The following is a 24,913-nucleotide window of genomic DNA, read 5'->3' on the forward strand; positions in this document are numbered from 1 at the left end:
TTAAACTTTGTTTACATAAATTAGAATAAAAGCTTCTTTGGGAATCTTACCACGGCTCGCAGCCGTTATTTATTACCGAATTGGACTTATGGTTGTGAGAAAATATACTTTTAGATGTATTATCTATATATATATAAATGACTGTCTGTCTGTATGTCCTCTATAAAATTCTAAACTATTCATTTGATTATATGATAATAATTAGCGAAGTTGTTGTGCATGAGCTTATGAAGGTTTCTAAGTTATTTTGGCCAATTTTAGGATGGCGCCACTGTCATTTCAATGATTTTTATTTTTATATTTGGAAGCGTTTTTCAAATATTTTTGTGTGTTTCATTCAGTTAAATTAATTTATATATATAATTAAATTCAAATTAAATTTTATTAGTTTCTTAATAAATAATATCAATAGAATTACCCAAAATGAATTGAATATATATGTTATGTTTTTCCTTCAAATTTATTCTAGTTGGTGGTGTAACAATAAACAAACGCATAGTGCAGCTGAGTAATATATTTCTAAGTAAGTGTGGTTAAGAGAATATATTTAGATAGAAAATATAGGGCAAATTAAAGCCTTTGGAGCAATTTACGGCTTATAGCTGCGGATATACTTTAGAAAACTATTTTAAAAAGACAAAATTGTTACTGTGGTCTTACAATATATTTATGGTAACGAGATTTGAGCAAAAAGTATGGTATTTTTTTAATTGCGAAGTATTAAATATACAGCATATTTAAATGAAGTCCTTCGAAGTACTTACTCTCTTTGATTTCATTGCACTTGTCCCAATGTTGATTTTACTTTCAAAAGCACTTTTGAAATGCTTTCTAAAGGCCTTTCAATGTTCATATTCTTTTTTTTTAATGGCCCCCGCTATTGGGAGCCTCTCGTACCTCCTATCTAGTTTGGGACAGGGACTTTATTTACACATAATTATTTCAGAGTTTTATCTTATTCGACACTCACTTTCATACTTCTCAATTTCTTTCTTTTATTCTTTCCTTTTATCTTTCACAATAATTTGCAATTTTTGTTCTTTCATTCCTTCTTGCTTTCATCGCCTTCTTTTCCACATCTTTTTTACTCTTAGGTGGCTAGGTACATTTATTTTTCAATCTTTATCTTTATTTTTTTGATATCACAGATTTGTTTGGATTTGAATTTTTTAATACATTGCTAGACTTGTCTTATATTCTATTATTATTTGATAAGTTCGTTTACATGTGCATTTATTTCATTATTGGTTCCCGTTTTTCTATTTGGTTTTGTTCCTTTTAATAGCATTACTTACCACCCTACGAGCAAACGATAGGAATGATGGGCGAAGGTTGTCGTCGCCCATCATTAAGGCGATGCTTTCAATATCTCCTTTCAGTTTAGTCGACGTTTCCAGGGCACAACGCATCCCTGCATGTTCTTCCCTGTAATGTTCATATTCACTTGTTTATCAAAAACATGTCTTTTTGAAAAAAATATTCAGTCTAGTCTGCCCACTGATAAATTCTTAAAGGGTTGCAGTATTTTGACTGTGCAAAGGTAGCATAATCAATAGTCTCTTAATCGGTAACTTGTACGAAAGATTGGATTATATATAAACTGTCTCTATTTAATTTATAAAATTTAGTTTTTTTTGTTAAAAAGCTAAAATAATTTTAAAAGACAAGAAGACCCTATATGTATAAATTATAAAATTAGAATTAATTAAAATTATTTTATTGGGGTGATAGTAAAATTAAATAAACTTTTTTAAAAAAAATTAACATTGATTTATGACTAAATGTTCCATTAATAATGATTATAAAAAAAATTCTTTAGGGATAACAGCGTAATTTTTTTTTAGTTCTTATAAAATGTCAAGTCGGAGTCCTTTGAGTACGGTTTTTATTTTCGGGAAGAACCAGAAAAGCCTGCTGATAATCAAGAGTAAGGCAGGTTTGGACAGACAGACGTTAACTCAAAAACTCGGAAATCAATAGCGATTTGTAAGAACGAGTTTCGCACTGAACTTCTTTGGTAAACATCGGTTAAAATGCTTTGCACGAAGCTATACGAAATGTTTAGTTCCTTGACAAGCTGTTGAACCGATCGCATATTTGATGGTACCATTTTTGCCACTCTTTGCACGTTTTCTTCGGGTTTTGAGACGGAAGTACGCTCCGACCTTTGCCCATCCTAAATCGATTTATTACCGCTTTTAAATAACTTATACCACTTTTAAGCACTCTCCAAAGTCATCAATAATCACCATAAAATAATTTTAACATTATGTGCGCTTATTTGGCACTTTTTTGACATTTAAAACAAAATGTAATACGGCGAATTTGAGCTCATTTTTCTAGCTGTAAAAGATGATAGACAAGTCGCTGTTTTTCAAATTCGCTGCAGACAATATCAATGGATTAAACAATATATACATAACAGTATAAAAATTCATTCACATTTTTCATCAAACCTCATAATTTATAACTTCAAAATAATAACAATAAATTCCAAAAATAGGTGACGTATATAGTGTATTTAAAAGGCGAAGGCGAAGAACGGACTGTACTAAAACATTGAATGCAAAAAATTCATTTGTTATAAACGTATCAGACTATCTAAAGCAGAGTTCCCCGAATTTTTTTGTATCGTAGACCCCTTGCCATGTTTTTCCGTGTTGGGTAGACCTCCTACTTACCTGATATTGATTTCAAGTAAATTTCTAACTGTAGTGAAGTTCAGTGATAAAACTTAAAGTAAAAACGCATGTTAATTAATACATTTATTAATTGATTGATTAAAACTACTCAAAATAAAATTTTTGTATCTGTTATGTAAAATATACGTAACATTAAAAAAAATTTTTTTTTCGCTGACGTAGACCCCTTGCAGGTTGTCATAGACTTCTAGGGGTCGATATAGACCACTTTGGGAATCACTGATCTTAAGTATTTGTACAAACGGACGTAGATACAGTAGTTCCTGGTATTTAGTATTTTTTATCACACTTCGTAATTCATAACTCATGGGAGAATATCAAATAGCGGCAACCCTCTCCCAAATGTCTGCGTTTAGTTTAAGCGAAAAATAAATATAGTAAAAAAAACATCAGCGATACAAATTAGAATTAATAATAAAAAACCATTCGCTTTAATAAAAATTATTTATGTTACCTAGGTAAGCGTAAGAATTAAAAACTGATAATCTTTCACCAAAGATCGTCAAGATACCCGCTCTCCTCTCTTCGGTCTTTCTCTGCTCGCATCCAGTTTTCTACGACTTTTACTACGTTATCAGTCTATCTAGTGGTGCGCCTACCCACTAAATTGTACTTATCGGTTGCACGAGCGATCTACCTATCTCCACCGCCACTACAGACAAGGAATGTTCTCATTTTTTAATCGATTTCGCAGCAAAATTCAAACCATATCTCTCTGTATTGCGCTCTGGGTAAATGTCATTTAACTTTAATAAATTATAAAATACATTACGAAAACATAGCGTTTATTGTAATGCTTTTTGATGAAATGAGAAAATAAAATATAAATGTAAATTTAAATATGAGAAGGTTTTTTAAACAAGAGAGTTTTTTAGTAAAAAAAAATGTTTTTAATAAACAATATTGTTTCTATTTTGTTATACGTAAAATGTAGCAAGACATCAGTTTTCATTTTTAATTTACCTGAAGCTGTCATAATTTTCACTACAAATAATCCGTTATATATCTTTTTTATATATATGCGTTTTCGTATGGTCATGAAATTTAATCGTTTTTGGGTTTTTTTTTCAGTATTTTCGTGTTAATATAGCTTATTAATAAGTTCTTAATTGTTTTTTTTAACGTTTTGTCAATTTTGTTTTTTATTTGTCCTGTTTTAATATATACATTTTTTAATAATTTCATAAACGATAATACATTATACTATTGGATAATTAATATATCTAAAAATATTTAATTTTTTAATATTAGCCTCTATCGAAGAGACTATTCCGACTGTTTTGAGGAATAGCGTTAGCAAAAGTGTATTTTATCGGATGTGGATTACTTTGAAAGAAATTAAATTTATTTGGAAGAACAATATTTTTTGATAATAGTATTATATTAATGCAATTTTGTTCCAGGTGGCTTTGCAAATGCTTACGTAGTGGATTGGTTCGCCGACTACGCAAGGGTCGCGTTCACTTTGTTCGGTGATCGCGTGAAGACCTGGATAACTATCAACGAACCGCTGCTGGCATGCGACGTGGCGTACAATACAGGCAACATAGCCCCTGGCATAAGAGACCCGGAGTTCGCCAACTACCTCTGCGCTAAGCATATGCTACTAGCACACGCGAAGGCTTGGAGAATTTATGATGAAGAATTTAGACATATGTACCACGGTAATTTATTCAGGCGTTATTATGCGGAAGTCCATCCTAAGTAAGAAAAGGACCTATATAGAGCCACTTCCGCACATGTAGTAATAGTCGTGCAACAAAATGCACCGCCCGCCAGCCAGATAAATGCGCATGCGGCAAACAATGCGAATTACACAACTACCACCGTTAAACCACTCAACACGTATTTCACCCCTCCACAGGGCATCCTCAGGAGTAATGTTACACCGATTAGTGCCAACTTGTTGTCACTCTGTGTTTGGCTAGGAAATTGAAAGCTGTGTTTGGAAGTAGCTATATATTTAATGGAATCAGGCGTTACCTTGCGAAAGTTCATCCTAAGTAAGAAAAGGACCTATATAGAGCCACTTCCGCACATGTAGTAATAGTCGTGCAACAAAATGCACCGCCCGCCAGCCAGATAAATGCGCATGCGGCAAACAATGCGAATTACACAACTACCACCGTTAAACCACTCAACACGTGTTTCACCCCTCCACGGGGCATCTTTAGAAGTAATGTTACACTGATTAGTACTAACTTGTTGTCACTCTATGTTTGGTTAGGAAGTTGAAAGCTGTGTTTGGAAGTAGCTATATATTGCTCCTTTTCTTACCAAAGCAATTGTTCATTATTCTTATTTACATTTATGAAGAGCTCGAAGAATTGCTCATTTAAAGTAGCAGTTGTCGAAGCACATCGCTTGTGCAATTGACGGTCATGAGGATCGAAATGTTCTAGAGTGGTCAAGAAGATAAACGTAACGCAGGAAGACTCCCCACTAGATGAACTAACTGACTGCGTGCAGCAAAAGACACCAGCCATTGTTGAGATTGCTGTGGGTGTCTATGATGAAGATGATGATTTTAATCATTTTTAATTGTTTTTATTCCTTTAAAGGCAATAATACAAAAGCCTTCTTTTTCTTTAATATATTCCTCATTCACAGTCGTGACTTCAACTATAAAAACATCATCTTTTATTCATTACGCGGTCACTTAAACATGTTCCTTCTTTATTTAAATTCGTTATAAATTAAAAACTTTTTTTTTTGCATTAATTTAATTGTAAAAAATATTTTATAACATTAGATAGTGATCTAATATAGCAGATATCGTCATTAATATTCTAAGCCACTCTTAGATATTTAGAATAAGACCGGATTTATATAGACTATATAGCAGATATAATACACATATTGACATAAATATCACGTTAAATAAAAATACAGTGTGTAAATTAATATTGATATCGATTTGTCCTAATAAGTGAATTTCGTTCAATAACGTCGTGAAATATTTAAAATATTTTATAAGAAAAAAAAGTATATTTAAAAGACCCGTAGTTACATGATTACTAGTGTTTAATTTACTGGAAGATGAAGGCTTTTCGCGAAGGTTGTCACAATGAGCAGTCCTGCGCTGCCTAAATCCAGGGACTTCTTTCAACCCCCTAGTAGGAGCCCCTAGGAGCCTATCGACGTCCAGTCCACTGGCTTATGTTCACCACTCAGAGCCTTTCAGTCCTAACGCCCGTCAGTTACATTGACTCATAACATGAGTAATTTTAGGAGTTACGTTATTGACCTTAAAATTTCTTAAAATATCCTCATTTCCTAACCAATAACCTTTTTACTGATAAACAATGAATGAATTGAAAATTCTTATTAAATGAAATCGGATATTGCTAATCTCTACACATATTCAAAACATATATATATGTATACCAATGACTCATATTAAAGACGTCATGTATATTGATACGATGTCTATATCCGTGAGCGAACTTCATTTAGATAAACCTTATTTTTCTAATTAAATAAATTGTACTGTACCCGGTGATTAATATTGCACATCGACTTTAGGAAAGAGATAATCGGATAATTTCGGCTTCGTAGAGCTATCTCTGTCCCACACTACCAATGTGACGTTTTGACAATCGTATTTCGTGCGACAGAGATAACGCTCTACAAAACCGAAATTAGCCGATCTAATTAGCTCTTTCGGTCGATGTGCAATATTAATCGCCGGGTACTGTATACAGTTTTAAAATTTGCAAATTTAACCCTTAATAGCCTGATTTACGAAAGTGATTTTTTTTAATAATACTGTGTTTGCTTGAGGGTCTAAATGAAGGGAAAAATAGATTTTTTTTTAAATTTCGTCTGAAAGAATATTATACAACAGTAAAATTCGTACAGCCAACCTATAAAAAAAACTAATAGTATTATGAACGTTCGGTTTAAAAGATTGGTATCAAAATTGACACTCTAGGCTATTAAGGGTTAAGTGATAGCCAAATAATTAAAAATGGTATTAAGTCACCCAAAAATGCCTTAAGGCTAATCGGTTGTCTTTGTATTTTCAACGTATAATGTACTAACTCAATCCTACTTCACATTGCCATCAAGTATTTGCAATTTAGGAAATGTTAGCACAAACTGTAATATTAAAAAGGCGTTGTAAAAAACTAAACACACTAATGATTAAAAAATAATTATAGTTAATTTGAAATAATTAAAGATCTAAGTTAGGAAAAGTTTAAGATTAGAGTAACTTAGTTTAGTAAACACTGTTATATATGATATATTAAATGTAATCGTAAAAACAAAGTCACAGACGCTAATATCTGTGGAGTATATAATAAAAAAAATCATAAAATAATATCTATAGTAAACTTCCAATATATATTTCTATTCAAGGTAAAATTGGACTAACCAATCAGCTGATCTGGTTTGAAGAAGACAGCCCGGAAGATGCAGATATAGCAGAAAGAGTGAGACAATACGTGGTAAGTTTTATTTTTAATTAAATGGAAAATGTAAATCGCATCAAAGTGTACAATGTGTTTATTAAACTAATCCCAAAATCTACTGCGTCTTTCTACCGCCTACATAGGCATTTAATGGAATCAGGCGTTATTTTTCGGAAGTCTATCCTAAGTAAGAAAAGGACCAATATTTAGCCACTTCCGCACATGCAGTGGTAGTCGGAGTCACTCTGTGTTTGGCACTAATCGGTGTAACATAACTCCTGAAGATGCCCCGTGGAGGGGTGAAACACGTGTTGAGTGATTTGACGGTGGCAGTTGTGTATATCGCATTGTTTGCCGCATGCGCATTTATCATCGGGCTGGCGGGCGGTGCACTTTGTCGCACGACTACCACTGCATGTGCGGAAGTGGCTAAATATTGGTCCTTTTCTTGCCTACATAGGCCTTAAAGAACGTTAAGATGCTTGCGCTGCACGCATCAGTGATTTCTTGTGACATTTAATATGTCATCGATCAAGTTAAAATCCTGTCTACGTCTACCGCAGTATATATTAGGGTGACCGGAAATAATGTCGCTTTCTTAACTTAAATTCACACGACTATATCTTTAACAACTTTTTATTTCTAATCAATATATTCACCTTCGTTATCAACCTTTTGCCGTCTAGTATACAAAATCAATGCCGGAGCGGTAGCAAATCAATCGGTATTTCTGTGAAATATGCTTTTCTCTATCTTATTTTACGAACTGGGATATATTTTTCAATATCATTTTCATTTTTATTTCTTTTCTCTTTCTATCTCACCCTTTACAACTTCTATCATTTTTTCTCTTCCGTTCTTCATAGTATGTTTCACTCTCGCGGCATATTTTCACTTCACATTTATACTTCATCTTTCATCCTTTGCCGCACTTTTTTTTCTTTTGTTCCGTTTTGTTAAACCTTTCACAACCTTTTTGCAAGCCACATAAAAATGTGACATTTCCCATCGTCTCCCATGCGGTATGCTATACTGTCGTTGGAGAAATTTTCTCTCATCTTTGCTTTACAGTCACCTTTTATTCTTCTGTATAAGGAACAGCCTGTTATTGCGTGCACCGTGGATGGCCCACCGCTGGGACCTAGGGGCACATGGGACGCTCGCTGATGTTAAACCTTTATCCCTGCGAATCCCCTTCGAGCCAGAATCGTGTCCAGTTCCTCCGTGCGCATGTCGCTGTTAGCCTTGTAGGGTTGTTACAGCTTTTGTTAATAGCTCGTGGTTTTGTGGACCTTAATATACCTCCGTTCAGCTTACCGGACCTTCTCAAGAAAAAATCTACAGCGGAATCTTTTGATGAGTTGCCCCGGCACATTGTCCTAAATCTCAAGGCATTTACCGGTCTGTAGCGCTTGGGCAGCGACTTGAAATAAAATAATGTAGCAACTAATATGTAATTGAGTATTCCAAATTGTATTGTTAATATATTAAAATTTTAGCTGTATTTATCCATAAGAGAAAATTGTGTAAGATAAATTGTAAAAAATTATAAAACGCTGTCGTTCCTCGCAGCTGAGAGAAGAAAGATCCGTATCAAATAGCGGCAACCCTCTCCCAACTGTCTGCGTTTAGTTTAAGCGAAAAATAAATATTGTATAAAAAAAACCACTAGCGATACAAATTAGAATTAATAAAAAAATAGCTCGTGGAATTGTTACTTCTAGTGTGACATTATTAGTCTATTGCAGATAAACCTACCGTCATCATTATTTATATATATGGAGCTATATTATTGTTATCTAGGCAGGTATATACTCCCATCCAATCTATACGAAAACTGGCGGCTGGCCTCCGGAACTGGAACAAATAATAGCCGAGAACAGCAAGCGTCAAGGATACGCGCGTTCAAGACTACCCCCTTTCACACAGGAGGAAATCGACCTTATTAAAGGTGAGTAAATTACATATTTGAAGTGTTTGAATTCGGTTCATATTACCTTATTGTTCAGACAATTGTAACTAAAGGATCCGAAGTTCAGAATATTTTCTCAAGAAGAGAAATAGAATGCTCAAGTCAACGAGCAATGGAAGAAGAAGAAATTTCTCTAGAAGATCGAAGATCGAGCCTCATTCTTATGCTAACATTCTTTCAAAGAGCTATCGAGAAGGCTGTACTAGATGTTTCCGTAGGAATTTAAATTAGGAATGAGCAGATTCGTGGACTAATGAAAGTAAGTAAAGATCAGCGAACAGATGAATTAGCAGTGGACAGATCACATAGCGGATAGAGATCACGAACTGGCAGACGGAGAATAGAACGATAAGGTAGACAGATTATAACCAAAGAGGTTTGTCGCCAGACTTTTTTGAAGTCCTGAAAAATAGTAAAAGAAATAAATAAAATTGCTAATAAAATTGTTGTGATATTAGAAATTTAAATTAAGTGCGATATAGATTGTAATAAAATAATAATAAATAATAAATAAGTTACGAAAAAGATAGTAAACGTAAATATTGTTCAACTCTGTATGGAAGACAAAGGTAGTGAGGCGATGTATCTAAGAAAAGTATGGAAAATGAAAGATATTGTGTAGGAAATTAGAGGAAAGAATAGAAAACTTTGAAAAGGATGAAATATGAATATGGAAATTAATTAAAATTATTTGAAAAATTACAATGTATATACAGATCCTGTCCAACCATTATATGAGTTGAACGACAGGCTTTAAAATTGGGATATATTTAAAAATAGAAAATAAGGTAGACAGATTATTATAGGTAGACGGTATTGTAAATATATGAGAGAAGCCTATATCTAACTGTGATGTCCTGCATCTACAAAGATGATGAAGGTGATGTGATCTAGTTGATAATTTTTAAACGGTTTTATTTAGTTCGACCCGTACGGAATTTGTTTATTTGGGTCAAAATTAGAAATTGAAATTTAAGCATCTTCCCGTTGTCAGATTGATCTGAAATTTGGTACACACATTTAATTTAGATGACAATACAATATAATAAAATCAATAACATTATAAATCTAAGATGGCCGCCGATACAAAATGGCGGATTACGTATTTTTCCTTAACCCCCTCAATATGGGTATCAAATGAAAGGGCTACACTAGTAAAACACGATGATTATGTCAAAATTTAAAATTCAAGATGGACGCCGTTCCAATATGGCGGACTAGGTACATATTTTTCCACAACCACCACAATATGAGTATTAAAAAACCGTTTAACTTAAAAGTTTTAAATGTATTTATTTATAATTTGTTAATCTACTGGAGTGTCGATATGAATATTGTTTTACATGGCAATAATTTGCATTTTAAAATTCGAGATAATAAAATATAAGACAGTAAAGATATAGACATATTGGTTATTACATTAGATTCTTTACTATTTCACAATGAAAAAAAATTCCAGGCACCTATGATTTCTACGGGTTGAATTACTATACTTCTCGTATAGTTAGAAAGGCAAAAGATGATGATGTGTTCGGAAACTGGCCGCTTGGGAATGGTGCCGTGGAGCTGGGAGCGGTGATGAGTGTCAGACCTGAATGGAAGAGAGGAGCATCATCGTGGTTTTGGGTGAGTAATCAATTGCATCACCGCGATTGTTTAAACAACCGCGCGAATTACATCATTAATGGTTCTGACAGCGGCATGTCAAAAGGCACGCAGTTATTTGCGGCGGCGTTACCAACCGGGTCGCGTATCAATTGTCATATATCGTTATATATATATATATATATATATATATATAGTTTAAAAGACTATATTTTGGAGAATATGCCTCGGAGTTAATGTCACTCTTAAGGCTCCTTGATTACTAAATACTTTTCCATGAGAACCTTCTGTAAAGTATTAACAACCTATTATTAAGTATAATTACCCCATTTCCTTTCTTCTTTCGTACAATAATACGTATAAATTCAAACCATCGTTACTATTACACCATAAGCGTTTTATATACACCAATACCTCGCTTTGTGTCGTTTCGTTTTGCGTTTTTTTTGAAGTTGCGTCGCTGCTTAATTAGTACTAATTTTCAATGTGCGTCGTTAGATTTTCGAGGTTGCGTTGCTTTGGATTCGAGTTTTTACTTTTTTTTTGTTTTCTTTTTTTTCCAAAAGATGGCAACACTTTTGTTTCTAATTGCGCCATGCCAAAACTCAGGGATTCCCTTTCTAACTAAAAATCAGCGCAATTTTAATACGGTTTTATTTTCACTTTGTTTTGGCAATTTCAGAGTTCAGTTTCAATTACGTAGTGTGTTGTAATGTAGGGTGTTGTCCTTTTTTTTAAAAGGGAATAATAAATTTATATAAATTTTAACGGGTGAGTTTGCGTTTGTTTCTGTTTACAAAAAAGGTATAAATATTTCCAATTTATTTATTGGCAGAGTTAATTTATTATTGTTTTTTAAATGTTTACTTTGTTCAATATTCTTTTTAAAAAGTAATATTTTCGTAACTCTGGAACCTATCTTCGATCTTTACATGGTTTTGCTATAGAAAATCTTAATTCACTTTGCGTCGTGTTTTTTTGGAACGTAACCACGACGCAAAGGGAGGTATTGGTGTATATATATATATATATATATATATATATATATATATATATGTATATATATATATATATATATATATATATATATATATATAGATAGATATATATATCTAAATTGTTGTTTTAATTCCTGAAATTTTATTCGTCACAGTCCAACGCACCTGGATTACGTCAAAAATTAAAATGGCTGAAGAAAAACTACGGAGACATGGAGATTTTCATCACTGAAAACGGATTTTCAACTTTCAGCAGCAGATTGGACGACGAAGATCGTGTACAATATTTTAAGAGTCATTTAGAACAGGTATATATACATATAATACAGTATAATTTAAATATTATTTATCAACATAATCATCTCTCAGTTTTTTAGCTAAGATCAAAGTGTAGTATCTTTGATCAGCCGACATATTTTATCTTCTTTTTTTTGATTAATTCTAAGCGATATAAATATCGCTAGTGTTTTTTTACAATATATTTTTTTTTTCGCTTTTATCGCTTCAGTTGGGAGAGTGTTACCGCTATTTGATACGGATCTTTTTACTCCCAGCTGCGAGGCACGACAGCGTTTTATAATTTTTTACAATTTTTCTTACACAATTTACTCTTATGGGTAAACACAGCTAATATTTTTACATATTACACTCATCAAAAGATTCTGCTGTAGATTTTTTCTTGAGAAGGTCCGGTAAGTACGGAGGTATATTCAGTTTCTCACATAAGGTCACGTGGTTACGAATTTTGGATTCGAATCGGGAGCAGTGTCTGAGTGATCAAAAGTCTGTACTGTGGAGTCGTCACATGGGCAAGTCTCATTATCGATTATTTTAAAACGGTGCAGGTACTGCTTGCAGTACCCGTGCTCGCTTAGTAGTTGTGTGAGATGGAAAGATGTCTTGATGAGTTTTCGCAGTTTGTTTATGTCGGTGAGTTTTTATGTCAACCCTGAGCCGAGCTCTCGTATCTAGCCTGCCAAATGCGGTTGTGTTCAGCGCGTTTTGCGCTCTTCACGAAACCATGTATAAACTAGCAACATAAAATTTTCGTTGAAAATCCTATAGTTCATCGTTATGTTTTGTGAAGAGTCTATTTGTTTGTACAATTAAACGGCATCACCATCATTATATTAGCTGATGGACACCAAATCCAAGGCATATGCCTTCTCCATGATGACCAGTTCACTGATGATCTGATGACCACGAATTGGTAGACGCGACCTTGCAGTGGGCGTCCATCGACTAAAAAACAAAGGAAATATCGTAATAATAATAAAGTAAAAAAAATCGTTTTCATAATCTAAGTTGAAAATAATTAGTCGAATTTCAATGTATAAAATAAATTATTGTAACATATTTCAAAGTGTTCTATTTAGACAGGTTGATTTTAAAAAGGTTTCAATGCTTTTAGCAGGCAAATAAGCTATATATTTATCTCTTTAAGGTTTTAAATATATCTTATCATTTTATGTACATGAGTATAAATTTAGGAGCCACAAATGTCAATGTCGTGAGTTATCATAAAACCTTTTTTGATTTTTATTTTGATCACTGGCCATAAAAGTTGGACCGTTTTAAAAAAGGTAACGTGTGTCAACAAGAAAACCTTAACCGCGCGTTAAATGTTAGTGATTGGGGTTAAGTAATAGGGTCAGAGGTCCAAAAAAAGAATTTGAGGTTATCCGCTTGGTTACCTGTACTTGGGATATTATGGTCTTTTTTGGCGAAACACAATCAAAAGTTACGCGATATCGGAATTGTTTCGTAAGAAATGGCTTGAAACTGACAATGTCAAGAGAATTACATTCAGTAGAACTACACATTTTCACCTTTACTCATATAAAATTACATATTTAATATAAACATCAACTTTTGAACAGTCTCAAGGCGGACACATTATTCGGAAGGTTTATTATCTTCTTTATAATCATTAACAGTGCAGTAATCTTTATCTCAGAACATTCTTGGACTATATTTCTAAATCTTTTAATAGAAAATATGAAAAGACATTGATACAACAAATTTGACATGTGAAGTTTCTCTATTCCATACTAGATGGCGCTAGTTACATAATAAGTGTAGCAAGATAAACTTTTTACAGATACAGACAGTCCTACCTACTTAGGTAAAAAAAAATAACCTGCCTTCCTAAAGCGCAGGAGTTTTAAATGACAAATTGACTTTACTTTTGGATCACAGTATATATCATGGGTGTCCAAGCTCTTTGATAGTGCGAGCCATTTTACGAAATTTGCAAATTTTTTGCTCGCTCCAATTGAATATGCATATAAAACGCACGATAGAATGTTTTTTTTACAAAAATCATATTTAACGAAATTATTCAAACAAAACTTTGAAATTATTTAGATAATTTCACCTTATTTCTTTAATCAGAGTATGGTACAATAATAAGTAATAATAAAACTAAAAATAAAATGAAATATATGGAGAATTCTGGCTGAGCCAAATGATATGAGAGGTTTCTAATTGTTAATACATAATTTAATAAGGTTTTAAATTACAATTTCACATTACTTTTTGATCACAGATTAGAAATATTTTGTATCTACTGCGTTTCTAATTTCTAGAATAGTCCTTCAAAATTGCGTCTCTGTGGAATGGTTGGTTAAAATCTTTTTTTTTTACAGGTCTGGCTTGCCATCACGGAGGACGGTGTTAATGTAACTGGATATACAGCTTGGTCTATGATCGACAACTTCGAATGGGTGGACGGTTACGAGTTAGTTTCTATTTCTTTTTATGTATCATCATCATCTCTTGTGCCGTTCTAAAAAAGAGCTATTGTTGGTAACAAAAAGGCACAAGAAGAAAAGTATGTATATATTTAATTAACTAAGGGTAGTGGGCAGAAGGCCTGGTCTAATTTTGCACCGCAGCTCGGTACTCCCCTGATGGTGGTGGTAGCCAGCCGCACGATCTCCCAGGACTGGTCAGTCGGCAGCAAGTCGAGAGCAGGGAGCGCCGGTAGTTCACAGGATGTGTAGGTTCCGGTGCAAGGTGATATAATTTCAACAGTGTAAAACTTGCAGTGTAAAAGTCGCAGTGTAAAAGTCGCAGATTAAAAGAAAGTGCGAGGCGATGTAAAGGTTGTGGCGTGAACTAAATGATGCCCAGAGAATGAATAGGACCAAGGCGTGAATTTATAACGTAAATTCTAATTGGCCCCGGCGCGTGAGACGTTACACTCTCTCTCATATCTAGATATTGGATTCCCCCATAGATCTCTAACAGGACCAATAGGACCAGGACCTTTATACCGTCGATGGATATTCTTCTTAACGTTCACTTCGTGGTTTCCACTATAAAAACTTAAATCGCCAACGGCTGCCACTTCAACCAAACTGCTGAGACATGTCCACACCTTGAGTGTGTTTACGTATCTCCTCATTTCTTATTTGATTTCACAGAGAAATATAAACAAAAAATATCTACCGATCCAAAATTCGTTGAACGAAAGCGAGTTTACGAAAGTAACTAGAATACAGTATTTGAACAAACTCGAAATATATGTTTAGAGCTCTGTCTGTTAGAAATAGACAAATGTTATTCCGTTAGCATTAAGCTTCACCAGATCTTTTTAACGTATATATTCTACTTTTAGCGACGTATGAATTGCGACAGATGGCACTACTTACTCCATTTTAAGATATGATATTTTTTTCACTGTTCTAATTTTTATAGGAAACATATGAATTTAGACATGAAATGGCAACTTGTAAATATAACTTCGTCATAAACAAGTTATATTTAACCTTAAGTGGTTTTTATTATATACCTTATCTGTTTTCATTTTCGATGCGCCATCTATCGAGATTTTGTTAAATTCTTTACTATCTGCACAGAGTAACTGTCACTATCTGACATCTGTGTGTGCTAGATGGCGCCCCAAGACAATATTATTAAGTCAGTGCTGCCAGCTTCAGGAACGCAAAAAGCAGTAAATAAAATTTTTAAGAACAGTAAATTAGTAATTTCAAATCATAAGATCTACTGTTCAATATAATATAGGATTGATAAATAGTTATACAACTATCGTTAGATTTACAGCAAATCACCATCGTAAAAGGAATTTCTAGGAGTTGTAAAATTAATAAAAAGACAAAACGACATAGTTCCTCTTTAAACTTGATAGGACGATTTGTACTTCGTATATACAGGGCGTTTGGTTATAGATGTAAAAGCTCTAAATGGTTGAATGTGTAGCTAATTTCTCTGCAAAAAGTTGGAAAAATGTAATTCATGTATAACAAAAATGATACTATTTTGGATTTTTAAGTACGTTTATATACTATTTTATCACGGAAGTCCGTACCTTATCCCAGAGTTGATGAATTAGCTATATATAAAAGAAAACCTAGTTTTTCAAGATCGTTTTTTAAATCTTGTTTTAAAATATTGACCTTCGTTGTTTTTTAGAAATTAACTGTACTATAATGTATGGAAGATACTATAAAAAAAAATATTAGGGGAACCGGAAAGTAATGTTGTTTCTGTCGACATATTTTAAAGCAAAACCGATTAATTTTTATCGCTCCGGCATTGATTTTGTATACTAGATAGCAAAAGGTTATATATGACTTTCCGGTTTCCCTGATATATATAATGGCGTTTTAATGACATTGCAAGTCTTTTCACGATTATATTTATATAAATCTATAACCAAGACAGCAATATAACTTAGATATAACTTTTTTTACAAGTAACATTAACTAAAATAACATATAATAATATATAATAATAATATATAGTCCCTGTTAGTATATCTATTTTATTAAATACATCCATCTCTGTTGGTACTATCCGAATATGCTTTCTCTTATTCATTTCTAAAATATAAATTTCCATTTTTGTTTCAGTGTCAAATTTGGACTTTATTACGTGGACATGAAAGACGAAAGTCGCACACGGGTTCCACGCGCCTCTGCTAAATACTACGCGAATGTGATACGAACTCACAGCTTGGACGTCGCAAGCAAATACAACTCGCAACTTTATTCAACTGTTTTGTTTTACGCACCGCTGCCCATTGTCCTCGTTGTCATTTTTCTCTTGATCTTCTCTTGTCCGAAATATGCTAAGATCTTCACTACAACTCACCACAGATTATTAAATACGCCTGATATGTTTTAATCTGCATGTATTGTTTTGTAACAACGCCATCTAGTGAACAAATCAACATGTCAGCTGATAAACGCCTCATCCGAAATCGCCACGTTGACCGATCTTGAGATGGATTCAAAGACGGGTCTCATCCGAAGATTGAAACGATGATCAGTCTTGACCTTCTTTCAGCGACTACTAGAGTACTTAACTATCTCGTCGGACCACAAGGCACAGGCTTTTCCCAAAGATCGCTACAATGATCAATATTGCACTACCCACATCCAGCTACTTCCTACAACTTTGAATATGTCTTCTATTTATCAAATGAGAGCCTTCCCACGCCGCTTCCGTTATTTAAAAAATAATGCATTAATTTATGAAAAAAAAATAACTAAGAAAAGGACCAATATTTAGCCACTTCCGCACATGCAGTTGTAGTCGTGCAACAAAGTGCACCGCCCGCCAGCCCGCACACATTTTTACATTTCTATCAACTAAAAACACTCGAATGTTGTAATATTTATATATATACAATTAATTTTAGATTAAATTAAGGTAATATCAATGCTTAAATAGACCAAAAAGTTTTATAAAATAAATATACATGTTTGAATAATGTGTTGTTAGTGTTGGCTTACTATGGAACATGCTTTTATATAGAAAAGGTCATGGTATGCGATACAGCTCTAGAGATATACACTATACATAGAGAGAGATTATAGACTAATCCTGATTTTGTTAACATATGTATTGTTTGATTAATTTATATCATACTAGCTGATTCCGCAAACGTTGTTTTGCAAAAAAAATTAAAGTTTTTAATTAACAAATGTAAGATAAGGGTTGATCGTAGAGGGGTGAAAATTTAGGTTTGTATGTATTTTTGTATGCTGTATCATAATAAAATAAAAACCAAAAAAATTGTCTGAAAAATTAAAAATAAAATTTAGGGGTGGACCACCCTTATCACTTAGGGGTATGGAAAATAGATAGTAGCCGATTCTCAGACATACTGAATACGCATGTAAAATTTGGTAAAAATCGGTCAAGCCGTTTCGGAGAAGTTCAAGTTCGAATACCGTGACACGAGAATTTTATATATTAGAGAAGATAATTCTCTTTATTATATATTACATCTCTCTATATAACGCGTAACACCAGAATAAAAATATAGATATAAGATAAAAAATTACAATGAGTGGTATTATCACTTAAGACAATGTGTCATAGAAAAGAATAGTATAAGCAGAAGTGGTGTGAAGTGTGAAATGACAGCAGGCGTTGAGGACGAAAGATTCTCGAAGGATGACCACGAACAGGTAGTCAAGGTGTATATAATCTACTAGATACACCGACATTATAGTTAAAGAGAGCAGTATAATGCTACGCTGTTTAACACGTTCACTGCGGGCCCAATTTTGAAGAACTTTCAGCTGGTGCGGCTGAGGTCGAAACAGCCTCAAGCTGAACTTCCTAGTAGTGCGGTTGAGGCCTTTTCTGCCTCATGTTCATCAATATTTTTTTACAATATTGAGTCAATGCTTCGCAGACATAAAGAAAGCTATATTTGTCTTTGTCATACCTCATACGGTTGAGTGTAAACAGCCGCCGCACTAGAGAGAAAACACGAGTTTTACGCGCCGCACCAGTGCAAAGTCTACCATGAGGCTGAATAGGCCTCAAGCCGCAGTGAACGTGTTAATTCTGCGAGATTGTACTGTTCGCAGATGAAATATCTGTTTTATTTTTTAATATAGATAATAAATCGGGTAATTTTGATTTGAACAAAGCTCTCAAAGAATTGTTTTAAAGTTAACAATTAATTTAATTTCTATCAAAATTAACTACACAATTTTTTTTGTTAAATCAAACATACTAAATATAATAAATGACCATGTTATAAACTATGTAGGCTTTACGAAACACCAGGTGTAACAATCGATTTTAAACTTCATTGGCGGTCTGACATTGAGTTTCTATCGGTCAGGTTATGTTGCAGCTTATGCTGTTAGGAAATTAAAACGGTACTCTAACATTAATACTACTAGGATACTTACTTACTACTTACTCCGCTGGCTCAGTGACCCAAAGTGGGTCTTGGCCTCCGAAGCGAGAGACTTCCACTTTCCTCTATCTTGCGCCATCGTCTGCCATTGGTTGACATTCAATTCGCGCAAGTCTGCCTCAACGCGATCGATCCAGCGATACCTGGGTCTACCCACTGGTCTTCGACCCCTCGGTTTTTCCAGGTACGCTATCTTCACGCTTTGATCCGATCCCATTCGCTCCAAGTGACCAAGCCAGCGGATTCGTTGAGCTTTATATTCGCCAATGATATTTGGCTGTGCTACTAAAGTACTACTAGTAAAAATACTACTAAAAATACTACTAGGATAGTGTATTTTATTTATTTGCACAGCATTATGTCCTATGGATTGATAATTAAGGATAGATGTATTGGTATTGAAAATATATTTGTTTTACAAAAGACCAATCCGAGCAGTTCACAGCTTAGAGCCGCGAATATCCTCGAGAAAGCAGATTAAAGAAGTCAATATTTTTATTGTGGTCTCACAATATATTTATGATAACATATGTTTACAATAATTACAATAAATTCAAGAAACAGAGTCCATAATGTATTTACAAATCACCGTGAAAAACTGTCCGCACCAAAGTTTCGACTGCAAAAAGTATCTAATTCATTTGTAATAAACGAAATCAGATATTTAAAGAAAATTCCGCAAAACATTACCGTACTACCATTAACACGTTGAACGCCATGGCGGACACCATGTGTCCGACAGCATGGCGTTGGGGCCCTGGGGCCACACCATTAAATCGAAAATCGACAAAAAATCGCCAAGGTGTTTTTTGCAAATATTGTCAGTAAAACCCTTAAAAATAATGGGCGACTTACGGAAACAGCGATTTACCCATTATTTTTCTGCGGGGCCGCGCGGGTCACATGCCTTGGTAAAAACAGTCGAAACACTGTCTGTTGGCTCCCTAGAGGCTTCTGAAGTGATCGAGGGCATGCGGACACATGGTGTTCGACGCGGCCTTCTGGACCCAACATGATGGCACTCACATGGTGTCCGTCGCGGCCCACTGAACTAAACATGGTTTTTAGTCTGGCGTTCAACGTGTCAATAAATTTCAAAACGGATGTTAAAAATAAATTGACGTAAAAAGTCTTATTATTCAATAAACTAATATTTAAATGACAAGAAACCTAGGCAGTGACGTCGCCTGATTATTTTGATTTCATTTAGGCTATATCTGATAAAGTGCATAGGTATATATCTGTGTTAAACTTTATTAAGATATGTGTTATATAGTTGATCGTAGACGGGTGAAAATTCAAGGTTGTATGTATTTTTGTATGCTGTATCATAATAAAATAAAAACAAAAAATTTCGTTAAAAAAATAAAAAAAATTTTTAAGTGTGAACAACCTTTATCACTTAGGGGTATGAAAAATAGATAGTAGCCGATAATCAGATCTAATGAATACGCATATAAAATTTGGTAAAAGTCGGTGAAGCCGTTTAGGAGGAGTTCAAGTTCGAACACCGTGACACGAGAATTTTATATATTAGATATTACGAGTATATATTCGGGACGCAAAGAGGAGATTCTCAGTTACTGAGCGAGCCAAAGGAGACAAATTAACCCTTTCCTTACGGCAGTTCGTTCCGCCGAATTGACGCTACTGAACCGGGCATGTGCGCCGCGAAGTGCGTACATTGCATGGCGGTAAGCTGATGTTCGAATTATCTCATTTGTGTTACATATATAAAGATTTTACTGGTATATTAATTAAAAATAGAAGTTAGGATAATTCTTAGTAATTTATATAGCTGTGATAAATCTTAAAACACAGATCTACATATAAGCCCACATTACAAGGTGGATGCCGTCTAACTCCGGCGATGGTAACGAAAGGGTTAATAACAGTGGCGTAGCTGTGGTATTTGGGGCCTGGGGCAGATTGGGGCTTGGTGCCCCCCCCCCCCTCCTAAAGAGTCTAAATAATTTCAAAATTCAGAACAGAATGTAGTTAATATTTAAATTTTTTGGCTCAAAATAATAATAAATATATATAAAATAACATTAGATCTTAATAAAATTTATTAGGAAAATTTAAAAACGAACATTACTCACTTCTTGGTTTGCAAAGTCATTAATCACATTTTCAAAATCAATAGTGTCGACTAGTTCATGTTCTATTGACATTATTGCAAGATTATTTAATCTATTTATCATCAAATAATCTTGCAATAATGTAATAATTTATTATTTTGTCATTTAGGGCCCTTTTAAAAAACACTTTATGTGTTTTGTGAATGAAAAGGCTTAAACACTGTGTATATTATAATTTGTAACCGTTTATTTTTTTTTAATGTTCATATTATTTAACAACTTTTTTAGCATAAAAATAGTAAAAGTCGATATTCTTTTCATGTTATTTACTTTAATATATGGTTTTCATTTTTCTTTTAACATTTCATTATTCATCATTCAAAAAAAAATTCAAAAAAATTATTTTCAACATTGGTGCCCCCCCTACTTGTGGTGCCTGGTGCGACCGCCCCGCTCGCCACCCCCTAGCTACGCCACTGGTTAATAATGAAGAAATTAGAATTAGATAAAAAAAAAAGATATGATCCAGCTAATTGGCAAGTTGAATTGACAGTGAACACGAGTGCTGGCTGTTGACACAGATGGCATCATAAAGTTCTGAATTGCCAACCACGTACCGACTTTTTCAGGTCGTTAAAAGAATCTCGATGGATGCTTATCCCAACCGATCCTTTCAGTTTAATCCGTCTTAGCCTTTTAAATAGTTAAATATATGTATGACTACTAACATTAAGTAAACATTTAAAGACAATTTCGTTCGAAACTATTGAATACATACAATACAATTTAAACCATAATATAAATATATAAACCATAATCTCTGATCCCTGTTTAGTAGTTTTTATTTGTTTTTTCGTTGTTTGACTATAAATCATTAAATGTTCTCAGTGAGATAGTTATAAGGTAACAACTGTAACTAATTTTATATTTCTAAGCTTTTAATTTTGTACTTTCCTACTGCCTTTTGTTACTGTTTATCTCCAATAAAGTAAATAAATAAATAAATTTATAAATTCGATACATTTATATGGTAGTACATATCAAAATAACTACTTATGTTAATACGTTTTTTTATGTGATACATCTATTATTGATACGTGAAATAAATTATTCCTAACTGCACTATTTTACGGTTCAATAAGTTTAAAAAGTCGATAAATAAACCCGTTTTTTTCAAATTTGATTAAAAAAACAAATTAAGAAACATTTAGATACTTCTATTTAGTCTAACTTTAAAAACAAGTAAAGGAATAAATTAATTTATATACATATATCTATCAGTGGTAGCACAGTGGTGTAGTAGTGTAGGCTTGTGATCATAGGTCACGGATTCGATGTCCTGAATACAATCGTACAATAAAAGTATAAAGTCAAACGTATTACATAAAACATTAAAATAAATACATTTAAAAAACTTATAAGTTAAACGGTTTTTTTATACCCATATTGTGGTGGTTGTTGACAAATATGTACCTAGTCCGCCATATTGGAACGGCGTCCATCTTGAATTTTAAATTTTGACATAATCATCGTGTCTTACTAGTGTAGCCCTTTTCATTTGATACCCATATTGAGGGGGTTAAGGAAAAATACGTAATCCGCCATTTTGTATCGGCCGCCATCTTAGATTTATAATGTTATTGATTTTATTATATTGTATTGTCATCGAAATTAAATGTGTGTACCAAATTACAGATCAATCTGACAACGGGAAGGTGCTTAAATTTCAATTTCTAATTTTTGATCCAAATAAATAAACAAATAAATTCCGTGGGGGTCGAACTAAATAAAACCGTTTAATAACAACCTAGCACAGACCAGTATATGACTCATTGAACGACTGCAAATGCGACCCGAAGTTAAATTCCACGTAACGGTAATTTATACACTAGTTCCGTACCGTTCATTCGTTTATTCTACGAAATAATTAAAAAGATACATTTAAAATTTCGCGCTAATATCTAAAGCGAATAATTTTCCCGTTACTCGTACGTGTTTCACATAAAAAATATTATGATAATACATACGTTTAAAGATTATTTTACATATCAATATTAACAAGTTTATCATAATATATTCTTAACATAACAATTTGTTACGCATAAATGCATACGTGCGATAGCATTTATAACGTCACGCTGCTATATAGCGTTTAATGTCAACGCTTTTTAGCATCTTCCAACTTAAAGAGCATTAACAATCTCTTGTTTACAATGGAACAATGAAAAAAAAATTCTTTCGTACAGGTCTTGTTCTTTCTTTTGTTTCTTTTTAGCTCGTGTGAAGTGGCACTGGTCACGTAACTCGTGTAACTGATGGCCGTTATGGTCGAAAGGATTTTGAGTGGCGACCACCAGGTGGATCGAGGGGGTAGAGTACCGGGAGGTCCCTGGAAGCAGGCAGCGCAGGACCGGTCGTCGTGACGAACCTATTCCATACAGTGGACGCTAAAAAGAAAAATAAAAGAAAACCCCAAACTAAAAATAATGATAACAATATTTTGTTTATATATACTAACTTCTCTGCAGACTTTACCACCGGCTGAAAAGTAGACAGGCTTTGTTGTTCTTTTTTGCTGTTTATTGCTCGAAGAATTTCTCGTGTGAAGTGACACTGGTCGGGGAACTTCGCTCGTGCAACTGATGGCCGTTATGGTCGAAAGGATTTCGAGTGGCGACCACCAGGTGGATCCAAGAGATAGAGTACCAGGAGGTCCTTGGATGTAGGCAGCGCAGGACCGGTCGTCGTAACGAACCTGTGCCATACAGTGGACGTTAATCCGCTGAATAGAAAAATGAAAAGATAAGACCAAAAACTAAAAATAAGGATAAAAACACTTCCCTTAGGGAATGTGAAACAATATTTTATGTTTATATATACCAACTTATCTGTATACTACCACCGGCTGAAAAGTAGACAGGCTTTATTGTTTTTTTTGCCTTTTATTGCTCGAAGAATTGCTCGTTAGATCGAAAAGTTTTGAAGTTTCGACCATGAGACGGTAAACGCAGCACGGATAGTGCGTTTTATTACAGGCATAACTTTAAAGGGAATAAAATTTAAGGAAAAATAAATAAAGAATTTACATCTTATTTACAAATTCACCTTACTTTTTGATTACTTTATATTTTACAGATTATATATATAAGAAAAGGACCAATATATAGCTACCTCCGCACATGCAATCGCAGTCGTGCACTTTATTGCATATTATGGTAGCTATATATTGGTCCTTTTCTTACTTAGGATGGACTTCCGCAAAATAACGCCTGATTCCATTAAAGATTATATATAATATAAAGCACCTTTAATATATATACTAGCAAAAAAAACTAATTTATATACAGACACAATATATTATATACTTATAGTGATAGATGGACTGACGTCATCGAAAAGGTAGCGAGAAAGCAAAAGACAAGACAGCGATAAACTCTATCTCTCTCTGTCTCTATATTTGTCTCTCTCTGTCTATCGGCTGAAATAATGATGATCATGATCCTTGGAACAATACACACTCTCGGGCTGTATAACAGTGTCCTTGCGGCGGAAGCAATATCACGTCACACACGATGATCATCACACGGACGAGACTCAAGACGCGATCGCAAGATTCATCGATGAGAATACGGCAGCCGCTGCACAGATACTGGTGCACAAACTGATGATGGTAATATGAAGTAGAGATGAACAAGTGATCACCCGAAACGTAATATTAAAAACTGAACATTGTTATACATTCGTAGACTTATTTACTTACAGTGTAATAACGTAAATGTAAAAACAAAGGCACGGACGCTTATCTGTGCAACATCGAACATAATAATAAAAAATGAGGTTTATAAGTAAAAAACTTTAACATGTAAACTAAAATAAATACATGTAAACAAATCCTTATACCGTCCGTACGTACAACAGACAACAATTCAAAATCCATCATGGCGTCTGATT

The 24,913-nt window shown here is 33.8% G+C and overlaps 1 protein-coding gene across 1 annotated transcript in view; it reads left to right on the forward strand.

The window, feature by feature from the left end:
• LOC137925347 (myrosinase 1-like) overlaps window positions 1-16,843 on the forward strand; it is a 35,506-nt gene extending 18,663 nt beyond the window's left edge. Inside the window, exons 5-11 of the mRNA XM_068768770.1 lie at window positions 4,106-4,366; window positions 7,065-7,153; window positions 8,921-9,068; window positions 10,549-10,715; window positions 11,848-12,000; window positions 14,341-14,432; window positions 16,570-16,843. Of these exons, the coding sequence (XP_068624871.1) occupies window positions 4,106-4,366; window positions 7,065-7,153; window positions 8,921-9,068; window positions 10,549-10,715; window positions 11,848-12,000; window positions 14,341-14,432; window positions 16,570-16,843 (1,184 nt within the window). The remainder of the gene's footprint in view (window positions 1-4,105; window positions 4,367-7,064; window positions 7,154-8,920; window positions 9,069-10,548; window positions 10,716-11,847; window positions 12,001-14,340; window positions 14,433-16,569) is intronic.
• The last annotated feature ends 8,070 nt before the right edge of the window (window positions 16,844-24,913 follow it).

This window comes from Battus philenor, unplaced genomic scaffold (assembly GCF_028537555.1).
Source record: "Battus philenor isolate CCGP_79_NKW_IND1 unplaced genomic scaffold, ilBatPhil1.0.hap1 SCAF_27, whole genome shotgun sequence".
NCBI lineage: Eukaryota > Metazoa > Arthropoda > Insecta > Lepidoptera > Papilionidae > Battus > Battus philenor.